Source organism: Sprattus sprattus, assembly GCF_963457725.1.
Source record: "Sprattus sprattus genome assembly, chromosome: 18".
Classification (NCBI taxonomy): domain Eukaryota; kingdom Metazoa; phylum Chordata; class Actinopteri; order Clupeiformes; family Clupeidae; genus Sprattus; species Sprattus sprattus.
In genome coordinates this window covers 13,067,572-13,091,455 of record NC_137916.1, presented here as the reverse complement: position 1 = coordinate 13,091,455, position 23,884 = coordinate 13,067,572, and the positions used below count along the sequence as shown (strand labels likewise).

General features: G+C 46.6%; 1 protein-coding gene across 1 annotated transcript in view; it reads right to left on the bottom strand.

Annotated features, from left to right (window-relative positions):
• LOC308379685 (BAR/IMD domain-containing adapter protein 2-like) overlaps positions 1–23,884 on the bottom strand; it is a gene marked incomplete at its 5' end in the record, with an annotated part of 44,957 nt that overhangs the window by 18,854 nt on the left and 2,219 nt on the right. Inside the window, 5 exons of the mRNA XM_080856924.1 lie at positions 158–295; positions 2,451–2,522; positions 2,833–2,894; positions 11,415–11,501; positions 13,502–13,577. Coding sequence (XP_080713050.1) covers positions 158–295; positions 2,451–2,522; positions 2,833–2,894; positions 11,415–11,501; positions 13,502–13,577 — 435 coding nt within the window. The remainder of the gene's footprint in view (positions 1–157; positions 296–2,450; positions 2,523–2,832; positions 2,895–11,414; positions 11,502–13,501; positions 13,578–23,884) is intronic.

Sequence of the window (23,884 nt, the reverse complement as noted above, 5' to 3'; positions counted from 1 at the left end):
GCTCTGTATACTTAGCTCCTTCCCTGCTCTCGATCGGAGCCCATCTAATGCAGTATCCAACGTATATATTCATCTGAAATCTGCTGTGAGTGATAGCACGTTGTGAGGAACAGTCTAAAATGGTTCCTCTCCAGCATTGGACCCCACTGGGACTTACCTGGAGTTCCTTCTCGCCGTACTTGGAGGGGTTCTTGCTGCCCTGGCTCTTCCTGCGGAGCTTCTTCAGCTCAGCCTGACACTTCTCCAGACTCTCGCCTTTGCTCTTGTGCTCCATCTGGTATTTCTTCAGCGCCGCCTACAAGCCATTGGAGAGACACAAGTGAATAAGTGACCACAGACCAACTGACCACATCACTCCACCTTTAAAGGGACACTGATTAATGCACTTGAGATGAGCACCTCATTCTCTTAAAAAAAACTAAGAGGCTCTGCGGAGCGAGAGACAGAATATTTTAAACAAAAAGATACTTCTCTGACTCATATAACAATGCAGTGTTTGTGAAGAAATGCTTGTAACTTAGGAAAATGGAGCAAATCATTGTTTCTCAAAAACAATCTGCTAAACCGTGACTGGTACCTGAGATCATATTGAACAAACATTTCTTCATTTGGCCCCAGAAGCCTCTCAATCCCCATCTATGGCGCTTGTTGCTTCTATTCATTAATTCTAATCATATGGGCTTAACCAAACCCCAGCTAAATTTGATCTGCATATTTCCTAATTGTAATAACTTGATCTGGGGCACAGTTTACAGGCAGAAAGAAATCAGACATGTTAAGCCTCTGCATTTCTGTGCGACTTAACGGATCTACCTTAAGGACCCAATTACCACATCATAATTAACCCCCGAGGTGGAGCGAACAACAGCCCACTCTGGAGCGTGTGGAAAGGAGCGCTAAAGGGCATCCGCAAGGATCTGAAGCATACGAAGGCTGTGACACTACAAGCCACGCAGGACCAAGGTGGGCAAAGAGCAGAGATGAAGGGGGTGGGCTGGTGGATGGGATGGCGATTTCCCGCTCACACAGTGCACCTGCTATTCACATTGTCTGAGACCACAAGCACAGGTTTTAAACGTGTGCCGCTTTTGGAAGCTTTAAAAGCCACCAACTATTAGCGGGCAGCCTCAGTCTCTGTCTAACGTCCGATGAGCTGCAACTTAAGAGTCGAACACGAGCGTACGTACGAGCAGCTTGGCCTGTCCGAGCAGAACGCTTTGCAAGGCGAGGCTTGTGAGTCGGGACTGTGAGCGATCGAGAACAGCATCCAGAGCCCTGGACCAAGTGTGCTCAGTGTCAGCCGGTCTGAGGAGGCACGCTTTGGAAAAGGCCCCTATGTTAAGAGTCGGTTGTGCTAAAATGTCTCCGTCTATTCATCCGTCTTTTGTTCTTTTGTTCTTGCAAAATGACTGACGGATTAATAATTCAGAGCACACACAGTAAAGACGATTGGCGCTCATAACCGGAGTGATTTTTCAGGGGAATTCATTCATTTTAAATGCGAAGCAATTTAACTTTAGAGCGTTGGCAAAATGTAACTGTGCCTGGGGGGGGGGCTCTGCTGAGGAGCAGCCACAATGCAATTTCATGTTATAACTTCAGATCCGTTTCCTGATGGTTTTTACAGGGCATATTTCCCTTACCATTCTGAGGACATGGCAAAATCATGAAGAGAATAAGAGAAAACAAATCATTAAAAACCTCTCATCAGCACATAATCAATTCCTTACAAAGACTGACTCCATTACTGTGCTCTTAGTGCTGTGCCCTGAAGGACACCCGGAGCTTGCTTTAGTGATCACCCAGTCACCCAGTCACCAGCACCACTCTCTTCCATCTTTTGAGACCAAGCTATGCAGCTCTATGGCAGCCCACTCACTTTAGAGATATAACTGCCATGTATGCTCCTCAATACCCTTCACTCTCATAGCCTGGTGGCGCTGCGCTCTCTTCGGTCTGCGCGTGAAAGTGTATGGTTCCCCCTTGTGTATTTTAACGTCAGTTTACTTCCATTTCCAGGTGCTTGTCTCTGCAGCACATTAAGGATGACGATGGGAAGGAGGGCTTCGGGGAGCTCAGTTGAAAAAGCGTGTTAAAATGTGTGAGCCAAGCTGCCAATCACACAGTGTGCAAGGACTAATGGATGTTTGGGAAAATCTAGCTGCTCAGCTACTCTCATACTCACAGCTTCTGTGCCATGGGGGAACAAACAATCAAATGAAAAGAGCAAAGCTGGATACGTGTGTGAAGGCTGAACGCCTCAGAGAGCAAGGGAAGACGGCACTGAACACGGTTACACAGCCAGGCTGGGTTTGTGTTCAGATGAGACTTCTTCTACTGAGTAAATCTCCTGTGCTTTGATGAGCCGGGCAGTACAGGGCTGCGGGGGAAGCAGGTAGCTGAGAAACTGAAGGTGAAAGAGAAGAGAAAAGGTGAAAGAGAAGACTTACGGTCAGGTATCTGGCATCCAGGTCCGTCTTCTTCTCCAGCTCTGAGAGTAACTCATTATGGAAGGACTTTAACTGAGGAGAGACAGAAAAAGAGGTATAGTACAGCTACTGATTTACCACCAAAACACTACATTTACACACACAGAGACTCACAGAGCCACACGCACGCACACACACACACAGACACACACATACACACAGACGACAAACTAATTTCAACTTCATTTAATTTGCATACACGGTGGTGTCTGGATTTGAACACACCCGCTGGTAGCCGACACTCTGGGTCAGGGTTTTAATTTGATCCACCTGAGCGCTCACCTACACCTGCCCTCACACGGCCCATCCATCACCCAGCAGGGGAGCAAGAGGAAGCACCTACCATCTCCTCCAGCTGCACCTGGATCTGTCTGTGGACCTCCGCCATCTGGAAGAGCACATCCCCTGGAGGAGAGAGGAGAGACATCCCTACATCAGTCCCGTGGAGGAAGGACAAGAGGGTGAGGGAGAGGGAGGGAGGGAGAGAGGGAAGATGAGAATTGAGGGGAAGGGAGAGGGAGTCAGACAGCCTCTGAAGAGATTCCGGTGCACAGGAAGGACCATGCAGAACACACATACACAAGACAAGACAAATACACAGGTACACACAAGAAACAAACAAACAAACAAACAAACAAACAAACACACAAACAGGGAACAGGCCAAAAGAGAAGACCAGATGGAAAGGTCATGGCGTGTCAACAAAAGACAGGGATAAACACAGACAGACCTTAAACCAAAAAGAAAACAGATACAGACGGTTACATCACACAAAATGCCAGGGAGAAAAGTGAAAGAGAGGAAAATGGATAAGTACCGGAATCATACCGGAAAAAAATAATTAGAACTAACTAGGTTAGACAGGTTAACAAACATTACTATAGTTCCAGTTTGCAATTGGTTTCTTTCGTTTTTTTTAAGCAGATTTGACAACTGAAGACAGAAATAATTTTTTTGTTTGTTTTAAAACTTCAAAAACTAAAAGAAAAGAATGGTCAGAACAAGAAAAAAAAAAAAAATGAAAATGGTAAGATGAAACAAAAAGGGGAGCCATGCAACCAGAGAATGTCATGGCGTTTTTTTTTTAGCTTTGGGGTATACCTACACGATGCCTCTCCTGAATATGCATTGCATTGTAAAGAAAAAGAACACAACATAGATCTTGATTGAGCAAAGGACACAGGTTGGGGGTGAGGTGGGGGCAGCAGATCCAGAGAGAGGCAGAGGAAGGAAGGAAGGAAGGAAGGAAGGAAGACACAGAGGAGGGAGAAAAGGAGGCACACAGAATAATGACAGAGACACACACACACAACGCTTCACGCAGATTGGCTAATAGCAACCTGTGTGATCTGACTCTCAGCTCCCCCTTCACCCCCATCCTCACATAGAGGATGTTATGAGACCGTAGGGATTCCTAATGAAGGGGTAGCACATTCAGTTAGATCCTGGAGACTACAGAGGTTCTGCCAGTTAGACAGTAATGGAGCGCTCCTACTAGGGTGGCCTATGGAATCTGCTGAGGCCTGCACCCCTGCCAGAGGTCTTACTAAAGAGGTACCCTGACAGGTACGCATTTCTGCTGATAGGCGTGCGATGTAAACGGCTATGCACACACAATCGAGGAAAGTATTCCATTGGCCCACATACTCTATTTGAAATGATGACAGAAACAGGGAAATTATATAACATAGTCGGAGGCAGCAGTTCCATAGCCAACGGTACAGCTATAACTTAACTTAAGGTGCCTGGGCAGCTGGTGCTTGGAAGCTTAAGCAATATTAACACTGCAGACTCTTTTGTATCTTTCATACGGGCATTAGCTGACCAACAGCAAAACGCCACAAACTGTACTGCAACGCTGCAACATCGTGGACTTATGGCTTGAAAACGAGGCCGACATTATCCCCATTCCTTTACAGAGGTGCCATCGCAGGGGTAGGAGGAAAGAAAGAAGAAAAAGGGGGGGGAAAAACAACAACAAGACAAGAACTTAAAATGAGGCCACCCCTCTCTGTCAGCTCTCAGCAGGCCAGCTAAGCCTATTAAAACTAATCAGCCCTGATCACAACCCCGGAGGCTTAGCAGCCAGCACGTTCTGTTGCCTGCTCTTAATGGCTCTGTCAATTAGCAGCATTGAGCCGTGCTCTGCTAAATCTCCTCAAGCCAAAACATATAGAAGACAAAAAAGGGGTTCTCATTCATTTTTGTTTTATTTCAGTTCCTTAACCTTCACTCTTCAAAAGATTTCAGGCAGCTGACGTCATTGGCTGAATCAAAACTCTAGATTTTTGAGACTGGCCTGTTTTTTGTTTATTTTAATTGAAGCTCCTTGGAGATTTGTTGTGGATACAGAAACCAATAAATAGCACAGAGAAATAATGCAGCTGTTCTTCCTGGATGTCACCATGTTGCACACTCAGACTTGAGCCATGCTCACATAAACACACTCTCTCGCTCTGAGGTATGAGTCAGATGACGGCCACACCCTGCCAACCTAATCCACAATCCACAACAATGGAGCTGCATCAACCTGCCAGAGCACTCAGGTGAGACATCACCTGCAGCAATGCATGCCTGTGCACGCGCACGTGTGTGTGTGTGAGAGAGAGAGTGTGAGTGAGTTAGTGCATGAGGGAGGTGTGTGTGTGTGTGTGTGTGTGTGTGTGTGTGTGTGTGTGTGTGTGTCCGAACACATGAAAGAAATTCATGAATGGCAGTCAACAGGACCAACCAGTCTGGAACGAGGAAGAGACACCAGTAAAGAGAAAGATAGGGAGAAAACACAAAGAAAGAGAGAGCGAGATGGGGAGAGAGAAAGAAAGAGAAACAGGACAAGAGACTGAGAGACTGACTTAGAAGACGCGAATGACAGAAAGACAGACAAGGGAGAAAAGGGAAGAGAGTGAGAGTGAGTGAGTGAATCACCAATGAAGGTCAAATGTGAATTGCTGCGGGTTGTCATGGCAGCAGCAGAATGCCTGTGTAGCTGCCAAAGGAGTGCGCTGTTAAAGGCAGCAGCAGCGCCCACATCGCCACACAAAATGGAGGGCGTTGTGTGAGAGAACCACGCAGAACCAGAGTGCCATAGGCCTACTGAGGAGGTGAGAGGAATTCTCCTGTGTGGGTTGGGGGAGAGAGAGAGAGAGAACGAGAACGAGAGAGGGGATGACATCATCCTGCTAGTGATGACCTTGCCTCAGGTCCCACAATGCATTGCAGTGGTGAGCAGGGACTACTGTGTGAAACCTTGCTCTTATCCGATTTGCCATTCCATAACTGTGTGTGTGTGTGTGTGTGTGCGTGCATAGCCATTTACAACGCACGCACATGTATGTGTGTTAGCCTCTGCCCCATTATCACGCTAACGTGCAACAGACAGGAAATCGGCCCCTTCCTGTGAACTTTTTGTATAAGACACAAATCAGGCAAGAGGACCCATGTGAAAAACTGAGCTATCTGATCCCTAAGGGTGTCCTCATCCCTCACACTGTTCAATCCCTTTCAGTGCCTCGATGTGGGGACCCAGCCACCAGTAAAGCAGCCTATTCAAGTACTGCTCACACTTTAAAAGGGATTTTGTGTAGTCATGCATGTCTGTATGTGCACCTACAGGTAACACACACACACACACACACACACACACACACACACACACACACACACACACACACACACACACACACGATGTCCTGCCAGGTCAAGCACCTCGGCCTACTGACCTAGTAAAGCCTCCAGTGTTCTGGCGTCATGGCAGGCTCATGTAGGCCAGCTGTATTGAGCTGTACTGTGGCAGGGGAGGAGGAGGTGTGGAGGAGGAGGGGAGGAACTCTGCCTCTGCCTGCAGGGGGCAAATGAGGTAGTGGCAGGGAGGGAGGTAGCGAGGGAATATAGTGTGTGAGAAGTGGAGAAACAGAGAGAATGAAGCAATGGGAAAAAAAGAAGTGTGTGAAAAAAGCAAAAGGGGCATGCAGTGCAGCAAGCAACAAAGTATGAGAGCGAGAGAGAGAGAGAGAGAGAGAGAGAGAGAGAGATCAGCAGTCCCATCTCGACAGACGACCTACAGTGCGAATACACCAATTAAGTCCCAGCCGCCAGGCTTCCACTGCGGAGCTCTGCGTTATTAGTTGAGGTGAGAATGCGCCATCCACCCCACAGCACTGGGCTCAGGGACGCCTGTCCACAGAGGAGACGAGACGAGATGGGAACCCTCACATGAGGGAATGTGTGAATGTCATGGAGGCTACCCACCGCTAATGAGAAAACAGGACTCGCTGGTGAAAATGAGACACTGACAGAATAAAAGCAAAGATGAGAATGCATGTGTTTGTGTTTCCATATGTGTGAATCTATTCGAGTTTGTGTGCGTGTATGTGTGTATCTGTGTATTTGTGTGTGTTTATGCAAGTCTGTGTGTGTGTGTGCGTGTGTGTGCATGCGTGTGTGTGTGCATGCGTGTGTGTGTGCATGCGTGTGTGTGTGGTATAAATAGGAACACCGGCATCCACAGTCTCTGCTAACTCATAGAAATAAGCCCAGAGAAGGCCGGTGTTTGCCTTCAGTGCCATATGCAGACATGTGGAGAGTTGAGAGGTGGAAACCAAACAGGCTGGAGGTAGGGCAGAACATGACCTAAGGGCAGATACGTCTCAGCGCTTACACATATCTCACAGACAGACAGAGGGGGAGGGAAACACAGAGATCCAAACGAGAGAGAGAAAAGGGGGGGAAGTGAAGTTTCATTTTTGGGCATTAGAGAAAGTAAATGAAAGAAAGAAAGAAAGAAAGAAAGAAAGAAAGAAAGAAAGAAAGAAAGAAAGAAAGAAAAAAAAGAAAGAGAGAAAGAAAGAAACATGATAACAGTAATTATGAAGAAAATGCAATTGCTTTGCGTCTCAGAGAGGCTAGTGTCTAGGCTAAATGTCTTCAGCACAGAGAGGGCTGCTAAGCACACCCCACTCTCCACTACACACACACACACACACACACACACACACACTCCAAAGCACACTAGCTCTCTGGCTCTGCTGAACTTCTGCTCTGATAGAGCTGAAACCATTGCTTCTGAAAAATCACTGACACAAGAGCAGCTATTTTGAATGAACAGCGCAAAGGTTAGGTGACTACAACGTGGCAGCAGGTTAAATAATTCATCTTTGTTTTTCTGTGTGCCTGCAAGTATGTTTGTGCGTGTGTGTGTGTGTGTGTGTGTGTGTACACGTGTGTGTGTACACATGTGCATGCATATGTGTGTGTCTCTGTATCTGTGTGTCAGTGCACACACTTTTTTTCTCTGCCTGCCGACATTGGTGTCTCTCTGTGTGCCTGTCTTCATGGATATGTGTGTATGTCCTTGTTGGGAAGTGTATCTGTATGTTTGCGTTAATGTGTGTGCACGCGCTTGTGTCAGTCAGGGTTCCTAATCAAACAGAGAAATCAAGGGCAACGGCAGCCGTGTGTGTGCGCGCGCGTGCCCGTGTGTGTGTCATGAATCTCCCAGCATGCCGCGCGGCTCGCAGAAATAGACCAGGAGAAAAGCAGGGGCCCCTGGGAGTGAGACGCAGGGCTAAGAAAAGAGCCTCCCTGCTCCCGTTCTAACAGGGCCAGGTACGGGAGGAAGAGACTGGAGCACCCGTTTGCACTCTTTCACTCTGCTCCTTCGCTCCTTCCTTCCTTCCGTCCCTCCATCCAGCCATCCATCCCTCACCTCACTCTCACTCACCACGGCAACCAGCCCACGAAACTGGGCCTCCCCACCAGACGCCACACCAACCCCACGTCCATTAACCTAGAAAAAGCCTATCCTCGCAAATTCTGCTGCCGTTTTTACCCCGGCCCTCTCATTAGGTGTTAAGAACGACTCCCTTATCAAAACTGTTGGGACAAAACTTTTTTTTTTTTTTTTTTTTAAAGTCAAAGCAGGGGGATGATCACTGAAATGATATTTGCCTAAATCTTCACAGCAGAGAAACAGAGAGACCAGACTGCTCAGAGACCAGACTCACCACCTTCGGGTATGTAAGAAAACTGGGGCAGCACGGGTGACTTTGAGGAGTCACAGTTCAAGGCATAAGGCAGCTCCGTACTGTGCTCACAGCACGATCTGGCTAATGGGTCTCGCAGAGAATGGATCCTGGAGGAGGAAAGGCTTCAATAGCTAACTGCATTGTGCTGCTGCAGATTAGACTGCATGGCATTATTCTGCAGCAGCAATTCACGATCTGTTGCGAGGAATCGTGAGTGAGAGAGCGAGAGAGAGAAGGAGAAAAGAGAAAGAAAGAAGGAAAGAAAGAGAGGGAGGAAGAGAGAGATGCACGGCTCTGCGTGGAGACGTGCAGTGAGGAATGTACTGAATCTGTGCGTAGGTGGCAGTGACACCCTTAACCCTTTTAAGAAGCGAGAGCACAACAAGATACACAACCATAACAAGCAAAGAAGAGGAGAAAATGATGGCAGGGGAAATATGTAGAGAAAGGAGAGAGTGAGAGTGAAGGATACTGAGATAGAGAAAGACAGCGATGGAAGAAGAGAGAGAGAGAGAGAGAGAGATGGAGGATGGGAGGTGGAGAGAGGGTGGGTGGAGTGGTGGCAGGGACTCATTATCCCAAACAGCACAGGGTGAGTGGGTGGGAGTGCGTGGGGGTAGGGGTGGGAAAAAGAGGACCACACTCAACAGCAGGGGAGTCGCACACACACGCACGCACACATACATACGCACGCACACATACACACACACACACACACGCACGCACACGCACGCACACACACACAACCAGATAAATCAGATTTAAATTAAGATGACGTATAGCGCAAAAGAAAATGGCGATTGCAAGACTTGATTTCTGAGTACATAATATTTGTGAGCAAGCGAGAGAGACAGAAAGAAAGAGAAAAATAGAGACAAAGATAAGGAGAGTAGTATAAGCAAGAGGAAAAGCAGAGAGAGAGAAAAAATGCACACATATCATCTTCCGATGTGTGGGCGGAAACCATTTACAGTCGGTCTGAAGTCGAACCCCTGTGGTTTTCTCTCTCCAAGCGCAGAACAGACAGCGACAAGCAAAAAAAAAAAAAAACTGCCCAGAAGCAAACGCCCCTTCCACCAGAACTAGACCTGCATAGCCATCCATCCTCAATACACACACACACACACACACACACACACACACACACACACACAGTGATGCAGGAGGCTGCTTGAACAGGTCACCCCTCTCATAGACACTCTGCAGCTCGCTGGATCATATGGGAGAGCTGCTCAAAGCCCTAATTTTCATGGCTAAATATGGATCTGGCACGGCAGGCAGAGATGTATGGGCGTGTCGTGCTAGTCTGCTCCGACGGACGGTAACGCAGACCGGGAACGCTCCCACAGGACTCGTAACTAAGGGAAAACAACAGGCTGACTGGGTGTGGACTGCATGGATGGCGGGTGTGATAACAATTATGGTGCGCAACCTTTTGAACTTCTGATATGCACACGCGCATAGCACAACATTAAACAGCCTAGTGTCACATTGTTTGTGTAGGTATTGATGGGGGGGGGGGGGGGGGGGGGGGGTCAGTAGGAAATGTAGCCTTTGACCCAGGGGTGGGTGAGATATGTACACATACACAAGCACCAAAAGATGCAAATCTGATCAAAACACTTCTCTGCCTTTGAATAAAGACCCAGTACAAAAGAAAACCAACAGCTTTGTGGAGGGTAAGCACTAGCCTAACACCCACTTCCACCCTGCCCAGATCACAAAGGCCCGGAGATGTACACACACACGCACACGGAGAAGTAGACACAGTGACCAAACACACCAAAAGAATGCAAACACTCTGGGTTGTTTTTGCCTTTGCTGCCTAATGGTCAGAGGACCATCCACTTTGCCACACTGCTGTGGCATCAGATGTGTGTGTGTGTGTGTGTGTGTGAGTGTATGAGCGTGTGCGCATGTATGTGACAGACAAAGTTCCGCGCACAAACACACACACACGCACACACACAGAGTGTGATAGGTGACGTGAGGTTGGAGGAGTCAGAGCCAGATTGCAGTGCTAATGGCCTTTGAGTGTGGAAGAGACAAGACACAGAATAAATTCCCTAGAATAGTGTATGAAAGAAATGTTAGCAGGGAAAAATCAGTCGGTGCCTGTTAGTGGATAGAGCTCCTCAGAGAGAGGAGGAATACATTATGCACTGGCTGCTTTCATGTTCAGACTTGGGAAAGCCTAATGTCGGGAAAAAAAAGAAAAAATCATGCAGGAGTGTGTTCCCTCCTAATGCCGATCTTGGGAGGCAGGAGGATTCAACTAACTCAAAAGGCATTCACTAATAGATGGGAGATATTTCATTCCTCTGGTTCCTGAAAGACATACCATCTATGAGAATCCATTAATTGCTAACCTTATGGACCTCAGTCTCATAACCACACACACACAGTTCAACCGCAGTTCTGTGCAACCTGCCATCCAGTTGAAAATAAAGCAGCATTTCAAAATAAAATTTGCAAGCCTCCCTCTTCCTTCTCTCCAGGGGTGAACTTTAAATAAATGGAAGATGCTGCACCCCTAAGCCCCATATAAGCGTAGAGCAGCACTATGTTCATTGGCACGGAATGGCCCACTGGATGTTCCAAAGCAAGCTCCAGCAAAACAGTCTATCAAAACAAATCCCTATGCAACCTCGCAGAAAAACAAACACTCAATTGATTTTTGGCGAAAAGGTCGGGAAAGATAAAAGTTCAGGACGGATTCAAATAGATATAAAATACAGTAGATATTGCACAGCAAAGCCTCGACTCAATTGGCTGAATAGATTTCAGGAGTGGCACAGATGACCAGTATATGCTCCTAGCATGGCGTCTTGCTTCTGACGTGTAGGAACTGGGGTTTTGATGTGCTTCCCCCAGGCATACAGCTGACCAGTCAGTCACTCACCTAAGTCTTTGGATCCTTGGCTCTCGCTGGCCAGCTCCCCCATCCGCACAAGGGCATCAAAGTAGCCCTTTGCTGCAAATGTCACACCTGAAGAGAGGGAGGAGAGGGACTGCATAAGTGAAAGAGTATATGGATAAATAAGGAATGAACTGGCCTCAATACTCTCTTAATGCGTGAGCACCCACAGTCAATGCAAATGTAGGTACAAATTTAGGTTTTTGTTCACACACACACAAATGTAGGTTCAGGTATGTTATGTTATACACACTCTCAAGAAAGCCTGCATGGCCTGATAGTTCAGCACATCAGAGCACCCTGAGTTAGTGTGAATGGGAGCAGAAGCAGCCGGTTCTTGGGACAGTGGATGTGGGCCTCAGCGTAGAGTGAAGCAAAACTACTCTTCGTTTGGATGCTTTGGACGATTTGGCACGAATAAAAAGTTATGCCGGATTGGTTGGCCCGACCTTCCGCTCGTTTATGGTCCCCGTTGAGCGATTATTCAGGTCTAATTTGCGGATGAATTATGCAGAAATCTGTCAGACAGATGGGGCCGATGCCCACGGACGCCCGCGAGGTGAGACTGATCCGTTTCCCATCACACTCCTCTCTCAGTCTCTCACAATCTCTCTCTCTCTATCCATCTATCTATCTATCTATCCATCCATCTCTTCTCCTCCATCTCTTTTTCTCCTTTTCTCTCTCTTGCCTGCCTCTGGAAGATGGCCTCTAGCCCAGCCCAGGATTACACACATGATAATCTCTGGACCAATTACAGCAGCAGAGCACATGGCACAACACAACAATGGCTTCCCTGGCTCTGTGTCTCCATGGAAAGATGGGGAGAGGAGGTTTTCCAATATGCTCTCCGCTTTAGTGGATGATCCTCCTACACACCGAGCAAGGGCTGAGTGGAGTGTGGAGGGGGCTGTTCTTCAGCTTGTGATTCCAGAGAGAGGAAAGGGGTCTCTGTTGGGGGTGGGGTGGGGGTTGTCACGATAAAGAGGATTTGGAGCTCAGGTTGAGGACAGATGCCCAGAACCCAAGAAGCCTGCAGCCCCCCCTGCAGTCTCCCTAATTCACCCCCCCTGCAGTCTCCCTAATTTAACCCCCTTCATTCATCTACCAATTGACTCATTCAGACCTATAGGGGTGTGTAGACCTATACATTTCAGAACACTCCTCTCCTCCCCTCTCTTCCTCCTTTTCTTCGACTTGCACCATGTGTTGTGTGTGCTATAGTGACTGATTTCAATCCATGATGGAGGAATAGGGACCATAGCAGACACACACACACACACACACACACACACACACACACACACACACAAGACCAGAGCCTCTTACTGTCCACAGACAATCTGTCCAAAAGCTTAAGCCGCTCTGAACAATGGAGCTCTATTCAGATAAAAGGGTTCCTTTTGTGTCTCTGCCACTTTGTTTTATTCTGGTCACCATAATCAGTCAGACACTGGACTCCCAGAGCTTTGATGTGGAGATCCTGCCCTCTCTCAGGTTCGGTGGTGGGTGGGGTGATGCGGGAACGAGGAGAGGCACAGACCCCCACCCCCCCGGATCACCACAGGTCATCACAGAAGTCTTCCTGGTTGCAGAGACTAAAGTGGGTGCATCCCGCACCCCAACACCACTGGCCAGCCTAGCCCAGCCCAGCCTGAGCAGACCGGAGGGGAGCGCACAGGGACAAAGCCTAGAGAGATCACTGCTGGCTGTTTATCTTGGCCATGATTTGTTGTGTCACTCGTGAATCAACAAAAGGATCCCGGGAGCCATTATCTGCACGGGTGAATCTGATTATCGGGGCTTGTTTGCGTTGGACCCTGGGTGTTAGAGATGCGGGTCCTGCAAGGGGGGGGGGGGGGGGTCAAGGCTGTGGTGGTGGCAGCAGCACTGGTGGTGGAGGCTATTTAACGTGTCACTCGCCGTGATAAAATATGGGTCTTTTTACTTCGCAAAATGGAGCGGCACAAAGGAAGCTAGAGGCAGGAGGGTTTGGCTGCCTGCCTGGATGTGAAAAACGAGGACAGAGGGAAGAGAGGAGAGGAGAAACAGAGAAATCTTGACGCGCTTACTGGAGAGGGCCTTCTCATAGTTCTTCCCCATGGCAACGAAGTTTCGCAAGCAGGGGTTGAACTGCTCCATGATGGTCTGAAACAGAAACAGAGAGGCAGGGGCTCAGCTGCAACCAGGAAGGAGGGGGAGACATCAGCAGTGCAACACACACACACGTGCTCGCGCTCACACAAACACACACACTGTAACTCTCTAACACAAACACAGACATCAAAACACTCTCTAACACAAACACAGACATCAAAACACTCATTTTTGTTCTCATTTTTGTTTTCATTTACACACACACCACAAACCACACACCACACACACACACTCTCTCTATTTCTTCACCTTATATTCTCTCCCATTTCAAATACCCATTCAAATACATAGACATACACACAAAGACAAAAAATTACAATTCAAGAGATAGTGGATTTTGTGTCAGATGGGTGTGTATAAATGTTTTCGTATAACCCCTTTCCTCTGGTAGTGGGTACATTAAGGCCTCAGGGGTTAGGAGCAAGGTGATGGACATTTAGTTTCAACTCAAGCATGCATGCAGAACAAAAAAAGACATTGAGCATTCAAAAGGATTCACAGCATCCTTACAGAAAACATCGCTCTCTAAAACATCTACTAAGTCAGGATTCAACTGGAATAAACACATTTGAGAAAGGGTTGTCCTGACACCTCACGGACTGGTGGGAGACATTAAATGGACCAGACACCTGTCATAACAGCCATGCCTCCATTCTCTTTCTCCCTGCAGGTTCTCCTCCAATTAGAGCAGCTCCAGCCAGCCAAGGCCCTGGGGTTAACAAAGTCCCCCAAAACGGCAACACAAACCTGGCCATGGCTAGAGCAAGCACACTCACATAAAAACATCCCCTTCTATCCCATCAAAATCAGTTGCATTTAGTCTGACTGCGTTGACCTCTACCTCATCACTCCCTTGAACCTACGGGGACAGTGTTGTTCTACGGGGCATTCTGCACATGCATCACAGACTGTTTGGATTGTATAGGTTCAGATTGAACAGAATGTTGGATGACATTTTGTTGATATTTGCACTGCAAAGAATAGTGCAAAATGTAACATTACTGAAGTCTGTGCAGAAGCCACCAAAATACAGAGACACACAGACACGCTTGCTTTCAACACCTCCATTAAAAGTGGGAAATGAAAAAGTACGGGTGGGAGTGAATTAGCTGTTTGTTCCAGCCAGACATTTGGGGGGGGGGGGGGGGGGGCATTAATAGGCCAGAATCAAAAGGTCACCTTCCTGCGTCTGCCAAAGTTTCTGCACAGCTCTGAAAGTGGGTCTGGCCCTGATGGGGGACACAGATAAAGTGTGTGAAAGAGCAGACAGAGAGAGAGAGGGGGGAGGGGGGAGAGAGAGAGAGAGAGAGAACTTTCCTTAAGGAAAGGAGAATAGTTCCAGTAGAGGAAAGAAACTTGGAGAGATAAGAGGGGACAAACAGTAAGGCAAGAAGAGAGTAAAGAGAGACAAAGTGAGAGGGAGAGAGAGAGAGAGCGAGAGAGAGAGAGACAGAGGAAGAGTGAAAAAGAGAGAGTGAGATAGGTAATCTGCAGACTGAAGAGGAGAGGTGTGTGCACTGCTCATGTAGGACAGAGGACATGATTGGCTTGAACACTGTAAACACTCACATAGATGAAGAGCCTTCCATCAAACCAATCAAGGTGCTACACATCAGTTTCTTCTCCTCGCATCCTTTCCAGTGATGCCTTTATAGGAATGAAGATAGCACATCCAACTCCACACAAGGACTGGAACACTCATAAGAATACACAAACACACACACACACACACACACCCCATAGTAGGGATGCACCGATCCGATATTTGTATCGGTATCGGTACCGATATTGAAGAAATTTCTAGATCGGGTATCGGTGACAATGGGCCGATCCATATTAATGTTTATTTTATGTATTTACATCGAGGCTTTGTTTAATTCATATCATGCTCCGGTATCATTGTTTTAAACGGACTGTTATTATATTGAAACACGCACATTCCTGCACGTTAACGTGTATGAAAAACTATCTGTTGATAGTGACGTTGCCTAGCAACGCTGTCTGCTCAGTTAAGTTCGGTGAATAGTGACAAGTTCAGTTCGTCGCCCATCAGTGGCAAAGTAGTTGTGCCTTATACATTTCCAATGCTTAAATCATCATTGTTCGACATGTATGTGAGGCATTGTGTGCGTACATAATGAATGTAAGGGGTTTCATGAAGTTACGACTGTGATAGGTAAAGTATTATGAGTGCAGGTTGCTATTAGTAGCGATTAGCATGCTAAGCGGAGATTTAGTTAATATGTTCTGATGTTGATTCGCTGTAATAAAGATGGGTTCATCCTGTTAAGATTTTGACTGAATGAGCTATGAATGAGATTCATGTTGCCTAGTGTAATGTCCACAATTATATGTATCGAGTAATGTTAGTTGTGTAATTGTTATCGTGTAGCAATAACTCATGCTAAAATAATTCAGTGCAGTCCCCATTCTCATTGCAGGCACACACTATGTGTACGATCACATGCATCGTCATGTAATGGAAATTGATGAATGCACATTTAAGAGAGATAAAGAATATGGTTTTGGTAATTGTGGGTCTTTTAACAGAGTAGAACCAGCAAATGCATTAACAGGTCACCATGCTGAGCCTCTACAATGTAATGTAAAAGTTGACGCTGGCGGATATATGATTGCTAACTAATATGAACACTAGCCCTAGTTAGAACGTACATTATTTGTGATTATTTTTATCCTATGTTATGAATTGATAGTGATGACTAGACATGATGTTAAGTAGCAAATGAGCAAAAAATGCACCAAGATCTCATGTCATGCACTCCTCTTTTCTCCCTCTCGCACGTGTGGTCACACACATACACACAGTTACCATACTTTCGAGATGTTTTTTTTTATATCGGTATCGGATCGGTATCGGCCGATACTAAACCTCAGATATCGGTATCGGTATCGGAGGTGAAAAAAGCGGATCGGTGCATCCCTACCCCATAGCGTAGATTGTTTTTGAAATTGCAAACTAAAGGCTTGGTAAGGATCAACTGAAGCCTGAGTGAAAATGGGTCTGCCCACGTTTTCATCTCAAACTCCATCTTCGGCGCTCTCTCTCTGTATGTATGTGTGCCTGTCTGTCTCCATCGCTCTATTTCCTTACATAATGAAGCAGCTCGTCTTGTTGAGGAAGAGCAGTATAGATAGAAACCCCACCACACACACACACACACACACACACATACAGTCTTTTTTCGCTCACATAGATGCACACACACACGCTGAATACATAGGAAAGGGAGCCTGTTCTGTGGAGGTGGGAGGCTTATGTAACATACGCCCAAGCCCAGGCCAGAGCTGCTGTGGCAGGACTTCTACAACCAGAGCAGGCAGCAGCTCAGAGCCCCACACTCTTGGGTGAATCAACATGTGTGTGTTTACTGTTTATGTGTCACTGCACTTATGTGTGAATAGGATAGGCTGGCTGCAGCTTGTAGCTCCAATCACTCAATTCCAAGCAGCTCATACAGTTGATCAACAGAAAGCTTCTCACCCTCGCCATCCAAAAGGTCAGCCATCTTTGAGGTCAGTGAGGTTAGTCAATCTCTGCAGTCAGTCACATAAATATGCCCCTGCTATCCTATGGGAACTAAGCCTTTGTAGCATGTAGCATGTAGCGTGAGCCAGGGATGTGCAAAGGAATTTTGATGGAATAAAGGGGCAACACGTTTATTTTTGTCACCGCCGCTGCCACTCCCCTGTGCCCTGGACGCATATTTTGCCTATGTAATTTTAAACTTTCACTTACCTCCACTGCCACGCCCCAATCCCCTGGACGCTTATTCAGCGATTATTTTATCTAGGCATACATGAAGTTCTGCAGCCGTAATACTATTTAAAAAAATATAAATATTTCCTTGGAGGGACAACTTCAGTCGAGCAGGGCAAACGGGCAGTTGCCCGAGCAACCTTAGCCCACTCCTGTGCACGTCCCTGGCGTGAGCCTTTCCCAATGGGTGCTGGTCCACAGACGCAGACAGACAGAAGGGAAGTGCAGCATCCAATAGCAGCTCTACTCGACGGCACAGGCTTGGCCTTGTTATTAAAGTTTAATGGCAAAGCATCGGTGAAGGGATCACTGACGGGCCTACTTACTGTCAGCAGATTTTTCTGCTCCCTTTGCTCTCTCCCTCCCTCTCTTTCTCTCATTCTCGCTCATCAGAACATAATGAATGTGATTATCATGATCCATTAGGGAGGGAAAAAAACAACAACTGAGCCAGCTCAGAGAGTAGGTAGGTAATCCACAATGATGAGGAGATGGAGGTTAAATAAGTGTGCACTGCAGGAAATTAGGAAGGCAATTACAAGCAGTTCTTTTTCACATGGTTATTTCATGGGTGTCCCAGCGCAACCATGTGTTTGTGCGTGTGCGTGTGTGTGTGCGTGTGCGTGTGCGTGTGTGTGTGCGTGTGCGTGTGCGTGTGTGTGTACGTGTGAGTGTGTGTGTGTGAAAGAGTGAGCCCGTTAGCGTTCTGGCTAATCCTGGCTAATGGACCTAACTGGCCATATAACACACAGCCCATGAGTGAGACAGTCGCTGTAGGAAGAACCTGACAGTGGTTTCTTTTCCCTATTTGGTCATTGTTGCTAATTTTACCATCCCAGTTCTTGTGTGCTACATCTGCCATCCTAATTGCCAGAGCTAATTGGACTAGGGGGCCGCGAGGCACGGAGTGACAGAGCGAGAGCTAGCTGGGTTATTCCTGACTTTCTGTAAGGTGCTTGGTGGAGGGTGGGAATCATACTTCAATGACATAGCAAGAAGGTAACAAACAAAATGGAGGATCCCCCCCCGTTGTGTCTTTGGTTGTTAAATAGGTGCTTGCGTGGAAAACAAACTAGCTAACCAAGTGGAGGCGTGCATTTGTTTTGCTCTGGAGTTTGTTACATAATCAGTCCAGAGGACAGGCCAGAGAGAGTGGTCTTTGGGGGGAAGCCAGGAGGGTCATCACACATATACTCCATTTGGCTGTGGGGGAGGTCAGATATGAGAGCAGCAAGGTCAGCATACGCAGGGGCAGGAGTGAATCATTTAGCTGTCAGCAAGACGTTTCTCCTGAGTGCAGACGAGGGGAGGGAGAGGGCAGATTATATGTTATGTTATCTTCCCCTGGCGTTCCCTCCCCCTATCCCTTTCTCCCCGTTTTCTCCGATTCTCTTCCTTCTTCTTCAAACTCAGTTGATAATTTCCCCCATCAAAAACCGTGTTCTTCGAAAGCCAGACAAATTAAATATGATCCACGATTAGTAGCAGCCATCACGCTCCTAAAACCATCTGGCTTCACAGGCTGCGATGTAGATCTTCGGTGTGTGGTTGCAAATCTCTCCCCAAATCAGAGAAATCACAGAAAAACCCCACTTGGGCATCATATGGCACGGGGTGGAGGGGTGGATGGGTGGAGGGGGGGATGGATGGGCTGGGGGATGGTGAGCATGTGTGTTGTGCCCCGTCTCCCTTCAGCGAATTTGAGGCAATCAGAGAGGAATGCGCAGAGTTGAGCAACTGTATCGGGAAAATGACGAGCACGCTGCTTCTCCCTCCCCTGACCTGTCTTAATCACATCAGCAGGACATGCTGATCAGGGGGGGCTGGAGGGAAGCCTAGACTGGAGCTCTACTCAAACAGAGGAGGGGAGGAGGACCCTGTGGAAAGAACCTCAGGGAGTAATGAAATCAACAGCGAGTGGCGGAGTCAAATCTATCACATACAGTCTTATCAAACATTTGGCTTCAGCTGTGAGGACATTTTTAAGGAAAAGAACAACTGCCATTTGGCTCTACTGTATTTGTGTGTGTTTACCAGTAGGAGTTGGACTGTGTGTTTGTGTGTGTGTGTGTGTGTGTTTATCCACTGCTGTGCCACTCAGAGGGGTAATGAGACTCATGGGGAAGCCAGGGTTTTTGGATGCTCTTGGAACATCTCATGAACACAGGATATGGTGTGCTCACTTCATATGAACTGCAGTCTTAAACAAGCATGATTGGTTTCCCTATATGCACAAGCACTCGTCATTTTTCACCTAATAATGTCAACATGGACCATATTAAGCTTTGTGCTGGCTGAATTGTTGCTCTTTCTCAGAGTAGTGACGAGCCAGTCTGAAAGGGTATTGGGAGTGGTTCTTCAAAGCTTCATGCCAACTTGTATAGCAAATGAATCCCATTCGAGGATGTTCAGACCACAAAGAACGAGGTCTGGAATTACCAGGCTAAATCTGAACTCATTAAGAACCAAAGAAACAGGCTAAATCTGAACTTCTTTCTACATAGGGTTCTGCAGTAAGAACAAAAGAAACAGGCTAAATCTGCACTTCTTTCTAGGTTCTGCAGTAACCATAACTGAGGTTGCACTGCACTGATGAAATGAACAGGCAAGAAAATATGAACTATTTGATTCCCGAACCAGATGAACATTTTGTCATTATAAAATATAAAAAAGCAATGTAGATTTATCAGCTGAATGTTTTAAAAGTTGCCCAGACGTAAAGTAAGTTAGTAACAGTAAAAGCAGGAGTCCTAAAATGTCTCCAAAACGCACACACATCTTCTCAGCTAATGTCACTCAGCACAGGCTTTTAAATTCTTGAGTTTTGCTCGCTGGTCGGGCGGCACCAAAACAGGCCCCTCTGTGCCAAGACACTTCACCCCACCCCACCCTACCACTCACACCCCCATCCCCCCATGAGCCTAAAGGACGCTCCCAAAGCCCTGGCAATATGCTCAGAAATTTCCAGAATGTGCTTCGTGTGAGAGAGAGAGAGAGATATATACTGTATATATAGAGAGAGAGTGCGCTTCATGAATCTCTCGAGCCAGAGCTGCTAGGCTAGGCTGGGCTGGGAATTGCAGTGCCCACTCTGATGCCCCCACTCACCGCTGCCAGCAGATGAGCCCAGCTGCCAGGGACCCAGATTCACCACAGTTTTAGGAGCGGAGCGGGTCGGGCCGGAGGGGCCCAGGGCTCAGCTGCACTCTGAAGATGCACATCTCACAATGGGCTCATGTGCCGCAGTGCAGTGAGGACCACAGCCAAGGCTGCTTTATTATGAGCAGAAGGAGAGGAGGAATTGGATGTGGCGATGGACAGACAACAAGTCGCCTTTGAAAGAGTTTTCACAAGAAGCAATGCCACCCACAGGAGAATACATAACCCTGAGAAAGATTCTCTGCACAGGAGCTCACAACAAAGAATTCAAGGAGACAGAGACAGAGAGAGAGAGAGAGAGAGAGAGAGAAAGATGGTGGAAATGATCAATATGACACAGCACAACATAGGTCCATAGCCAGCAGTGGACTGTGGGGACCAAATTAAAACTTTCGCCTGGAAACCAAATTGCGATCATTGCTACACTGCAGGACAACATCAGGCAGGCCGTCATGTGCTCCGCTGGGGATACATGTTTAGCATAATGTCCATCCACTCCCTCCTTTCCCATCCAAAAACAGATGTCTGGAGCTGCAGGGGACAGGCATTGATGACCCAGTGAACATTCAGCGATCTTAAACAAGATCCTCCTACGTTCTCACACACACACACAGACACACAGACACACAGACACACACACACACACACACGGTTCTCTCCCACAAACCGTGCATTACCTGTTTCCATGGAAACCCCCTGATCATGTTCATCATGTCTTTCTTTTTCCTGCCATGATTGATTATTTCTCTTTGAGCTTTTTATTGAGTGCTGATCAGGAAAGGATTTCTAACAACTGTGTTGTGCCTTTTAGGAAGTGATTGAACTAAAATGGAAAGGTCTCTGTATTGGAATGATTCCAAGATTTAAATTAAATGAAAATTCAAAGAAAGAAAGTATGTTAACTGAGAAAAAAAACAGTAGTTTCAGAGAATTGCGAATTCTTGAAAAAGAAAAATGATACAGAAGATCGAGGAATACCGATTGAAAAAAAAAAAATAACTAAACAAACAAACAAACTCATAAAGTGACTGTGTGATACGGTAAAACAAACCCAGTAGCAACAGCTGTTCTACACAAAAAGCCTTCAAGTTATCCCTTGATAAAGAACAAATAAATGCATGCAAGTCACTTCAGGTCCAATCAGATCTAATCTAACTGGAAAGATAAAGATTCTGAAAGCGTGGTTACTTCAGCAGTTTACATTACCCCTGACCCTGGCTTCTGCACTTTCACCCCCCATACTACAGAAATCCATTCCAGAGACTTCTAGAACTCTCTATGACATGACAGGATTCTCTTGCCTTACAATTCAAGTCAGATCTTGACCGCTGCATTTACAGCTACATCTAATGTAACCAACTTAAGCCAAATTGCCCAGAAAAAAAAAAATTATAATAAAAAAAAATATATATATATATATTGCCAAAAGGAGGTCTCCATCCTCCAGCAGCCAACTAGTTCCTCTACTCTTTTGTTCCTCTCCCTCTGTAATTACAGCCATGAGATCTCCATGGAGTAATTAGAGACCATTTCCACAAGGATGTGAACATCTCTCTCTTTCGCTCACACCCTCTTTCTCCCCCTCTCAAAAACCCTTCCTTCTTTTAACCCCCCCCCACTATGAAGACCCCTACACACCTTCAACCCCCTGCCCCAACCCTGCACACACACAGCACAACTATTTGATAGGAGTCAAACAACCAGAGAGAAAGCTTGATTATAGCAGTACTCAGAGATTACAAGAGAGAGGGGAGATATAGAGATAGAGAGAGAGAGAGAGAGATGACCTTTATTGCAGACATGTCTTAGGTTGTTTACAGTTGGCACTCCCATTAATTTCCCATCATTGATCCGTCTTGCTAAGACCTGTCAAAACAAATGAACTCTGCCTATCCATCTTCTGGATACCAATGCACGGAGAGAAAAGCCATCCTTGTGATGTGCTCTTATCAAAACACAGAGCTGCTGCTTTTGTTGTCTTTTTTTTTATTTTTTTGCTTGATTTTGTTTCTTTTTTCTAGGCTTCGTTTAGTTGCCAGGCCAGCTCATAAATTTGATGGACTAAGAAAGTGCTTTTTTCCCTGCGAGCGAGCACTCTCTCCAAAGAGAAACCACTGACAATAAGACAACACAGAGGCTTGGAGATGATCCACCCCCATGGGCTGTGGGAAGGTGGGCGGCAGGGAGGCCATATTCACCCCGTCTTATGAAACCCTCTCTAATACACTTTGCACAGCACCAAATTAATGTCACTGCATCTCTGCCAAAGGAGTATCACAATGCCTGAGGCTCTGTTAAAAAATAGCTTTTATCTCAGTCCAGATACAAAAGCTTTATGAGAATGAAATTCAATCCAAAAGCTTTTAGAGAGGGAACAAATGGAAATATGGAAACTGCTGGTCCAATCATGTATGGTGATACAAATGTACACGTTCAGTGATCTACTTCATAGTCTGATATGCACTGAAATCTAATGGGAGTAGACAGAGGGCTGTGAAGAGAAATTGGTACTGCAGTGGCGGAGTGTCTGCCACTGATTTGCTCACCGCTACCTCACCACAACTGTTACCAAACACTTTTTTGGAGTGAACACTTGTCAATAAGGGTGTAATGGCCCCCATACATTTTACAAGGACACACACACACACACACACACACACACACACACACACACACACATCTCACCAGGGTGACATGACAGAAACAGTTAATAGCATGTTGTTGCTAAGAAACCACCTGTCCTGGTCTCCCACGTGAAAAATAACTGAACTGCCATGCTCTCATCAGCTTCAGGGAGAGAAGAAAAGTAGTGAATGATTTCTCTCTTCGCTCATGTTAATGTAACACCATTTAATAGAGGCCCTGGGAGGGAAATGATATAACTTTCATCACCTTCAAGTGCATCAAAATGGCTTTAAAGAAATTAGTGTTCTAGATTCACCAGTCAAATTAGAGAAGACTTATAGGTGAGTGTATGAGGGAACCAACACACCTGAAATTTTCCATTTTAGAAACCGTGTCTGCAATCATGGGAATCATGACGACGTCAGAGGAAAAACTGACACACGAGGAAAGATCGCTGGAAACCACATTCCAGTGACTATTATTTACCTGGGGATTTAAGGAGAGGCACACCTTAGTCAAGGAGGGAGAGAGGGGGAGAGAGAGAGAGAGAGAGAGAGAGAGAGAAAGAATGGTCCTTTGTCCTCAGAAGCAAAGGCCCATATCAAGTCTGTGAGACAACACCCGCCAATGAGGTATGGGGTAAATAAGGCCCCAATGAGCTCCAAGTGAAAGAGCCAGGTTCATCCCACAGGTCGGCTGGATCTAGAGTTCTGCTAATTGGCACATTCAAAGGCGA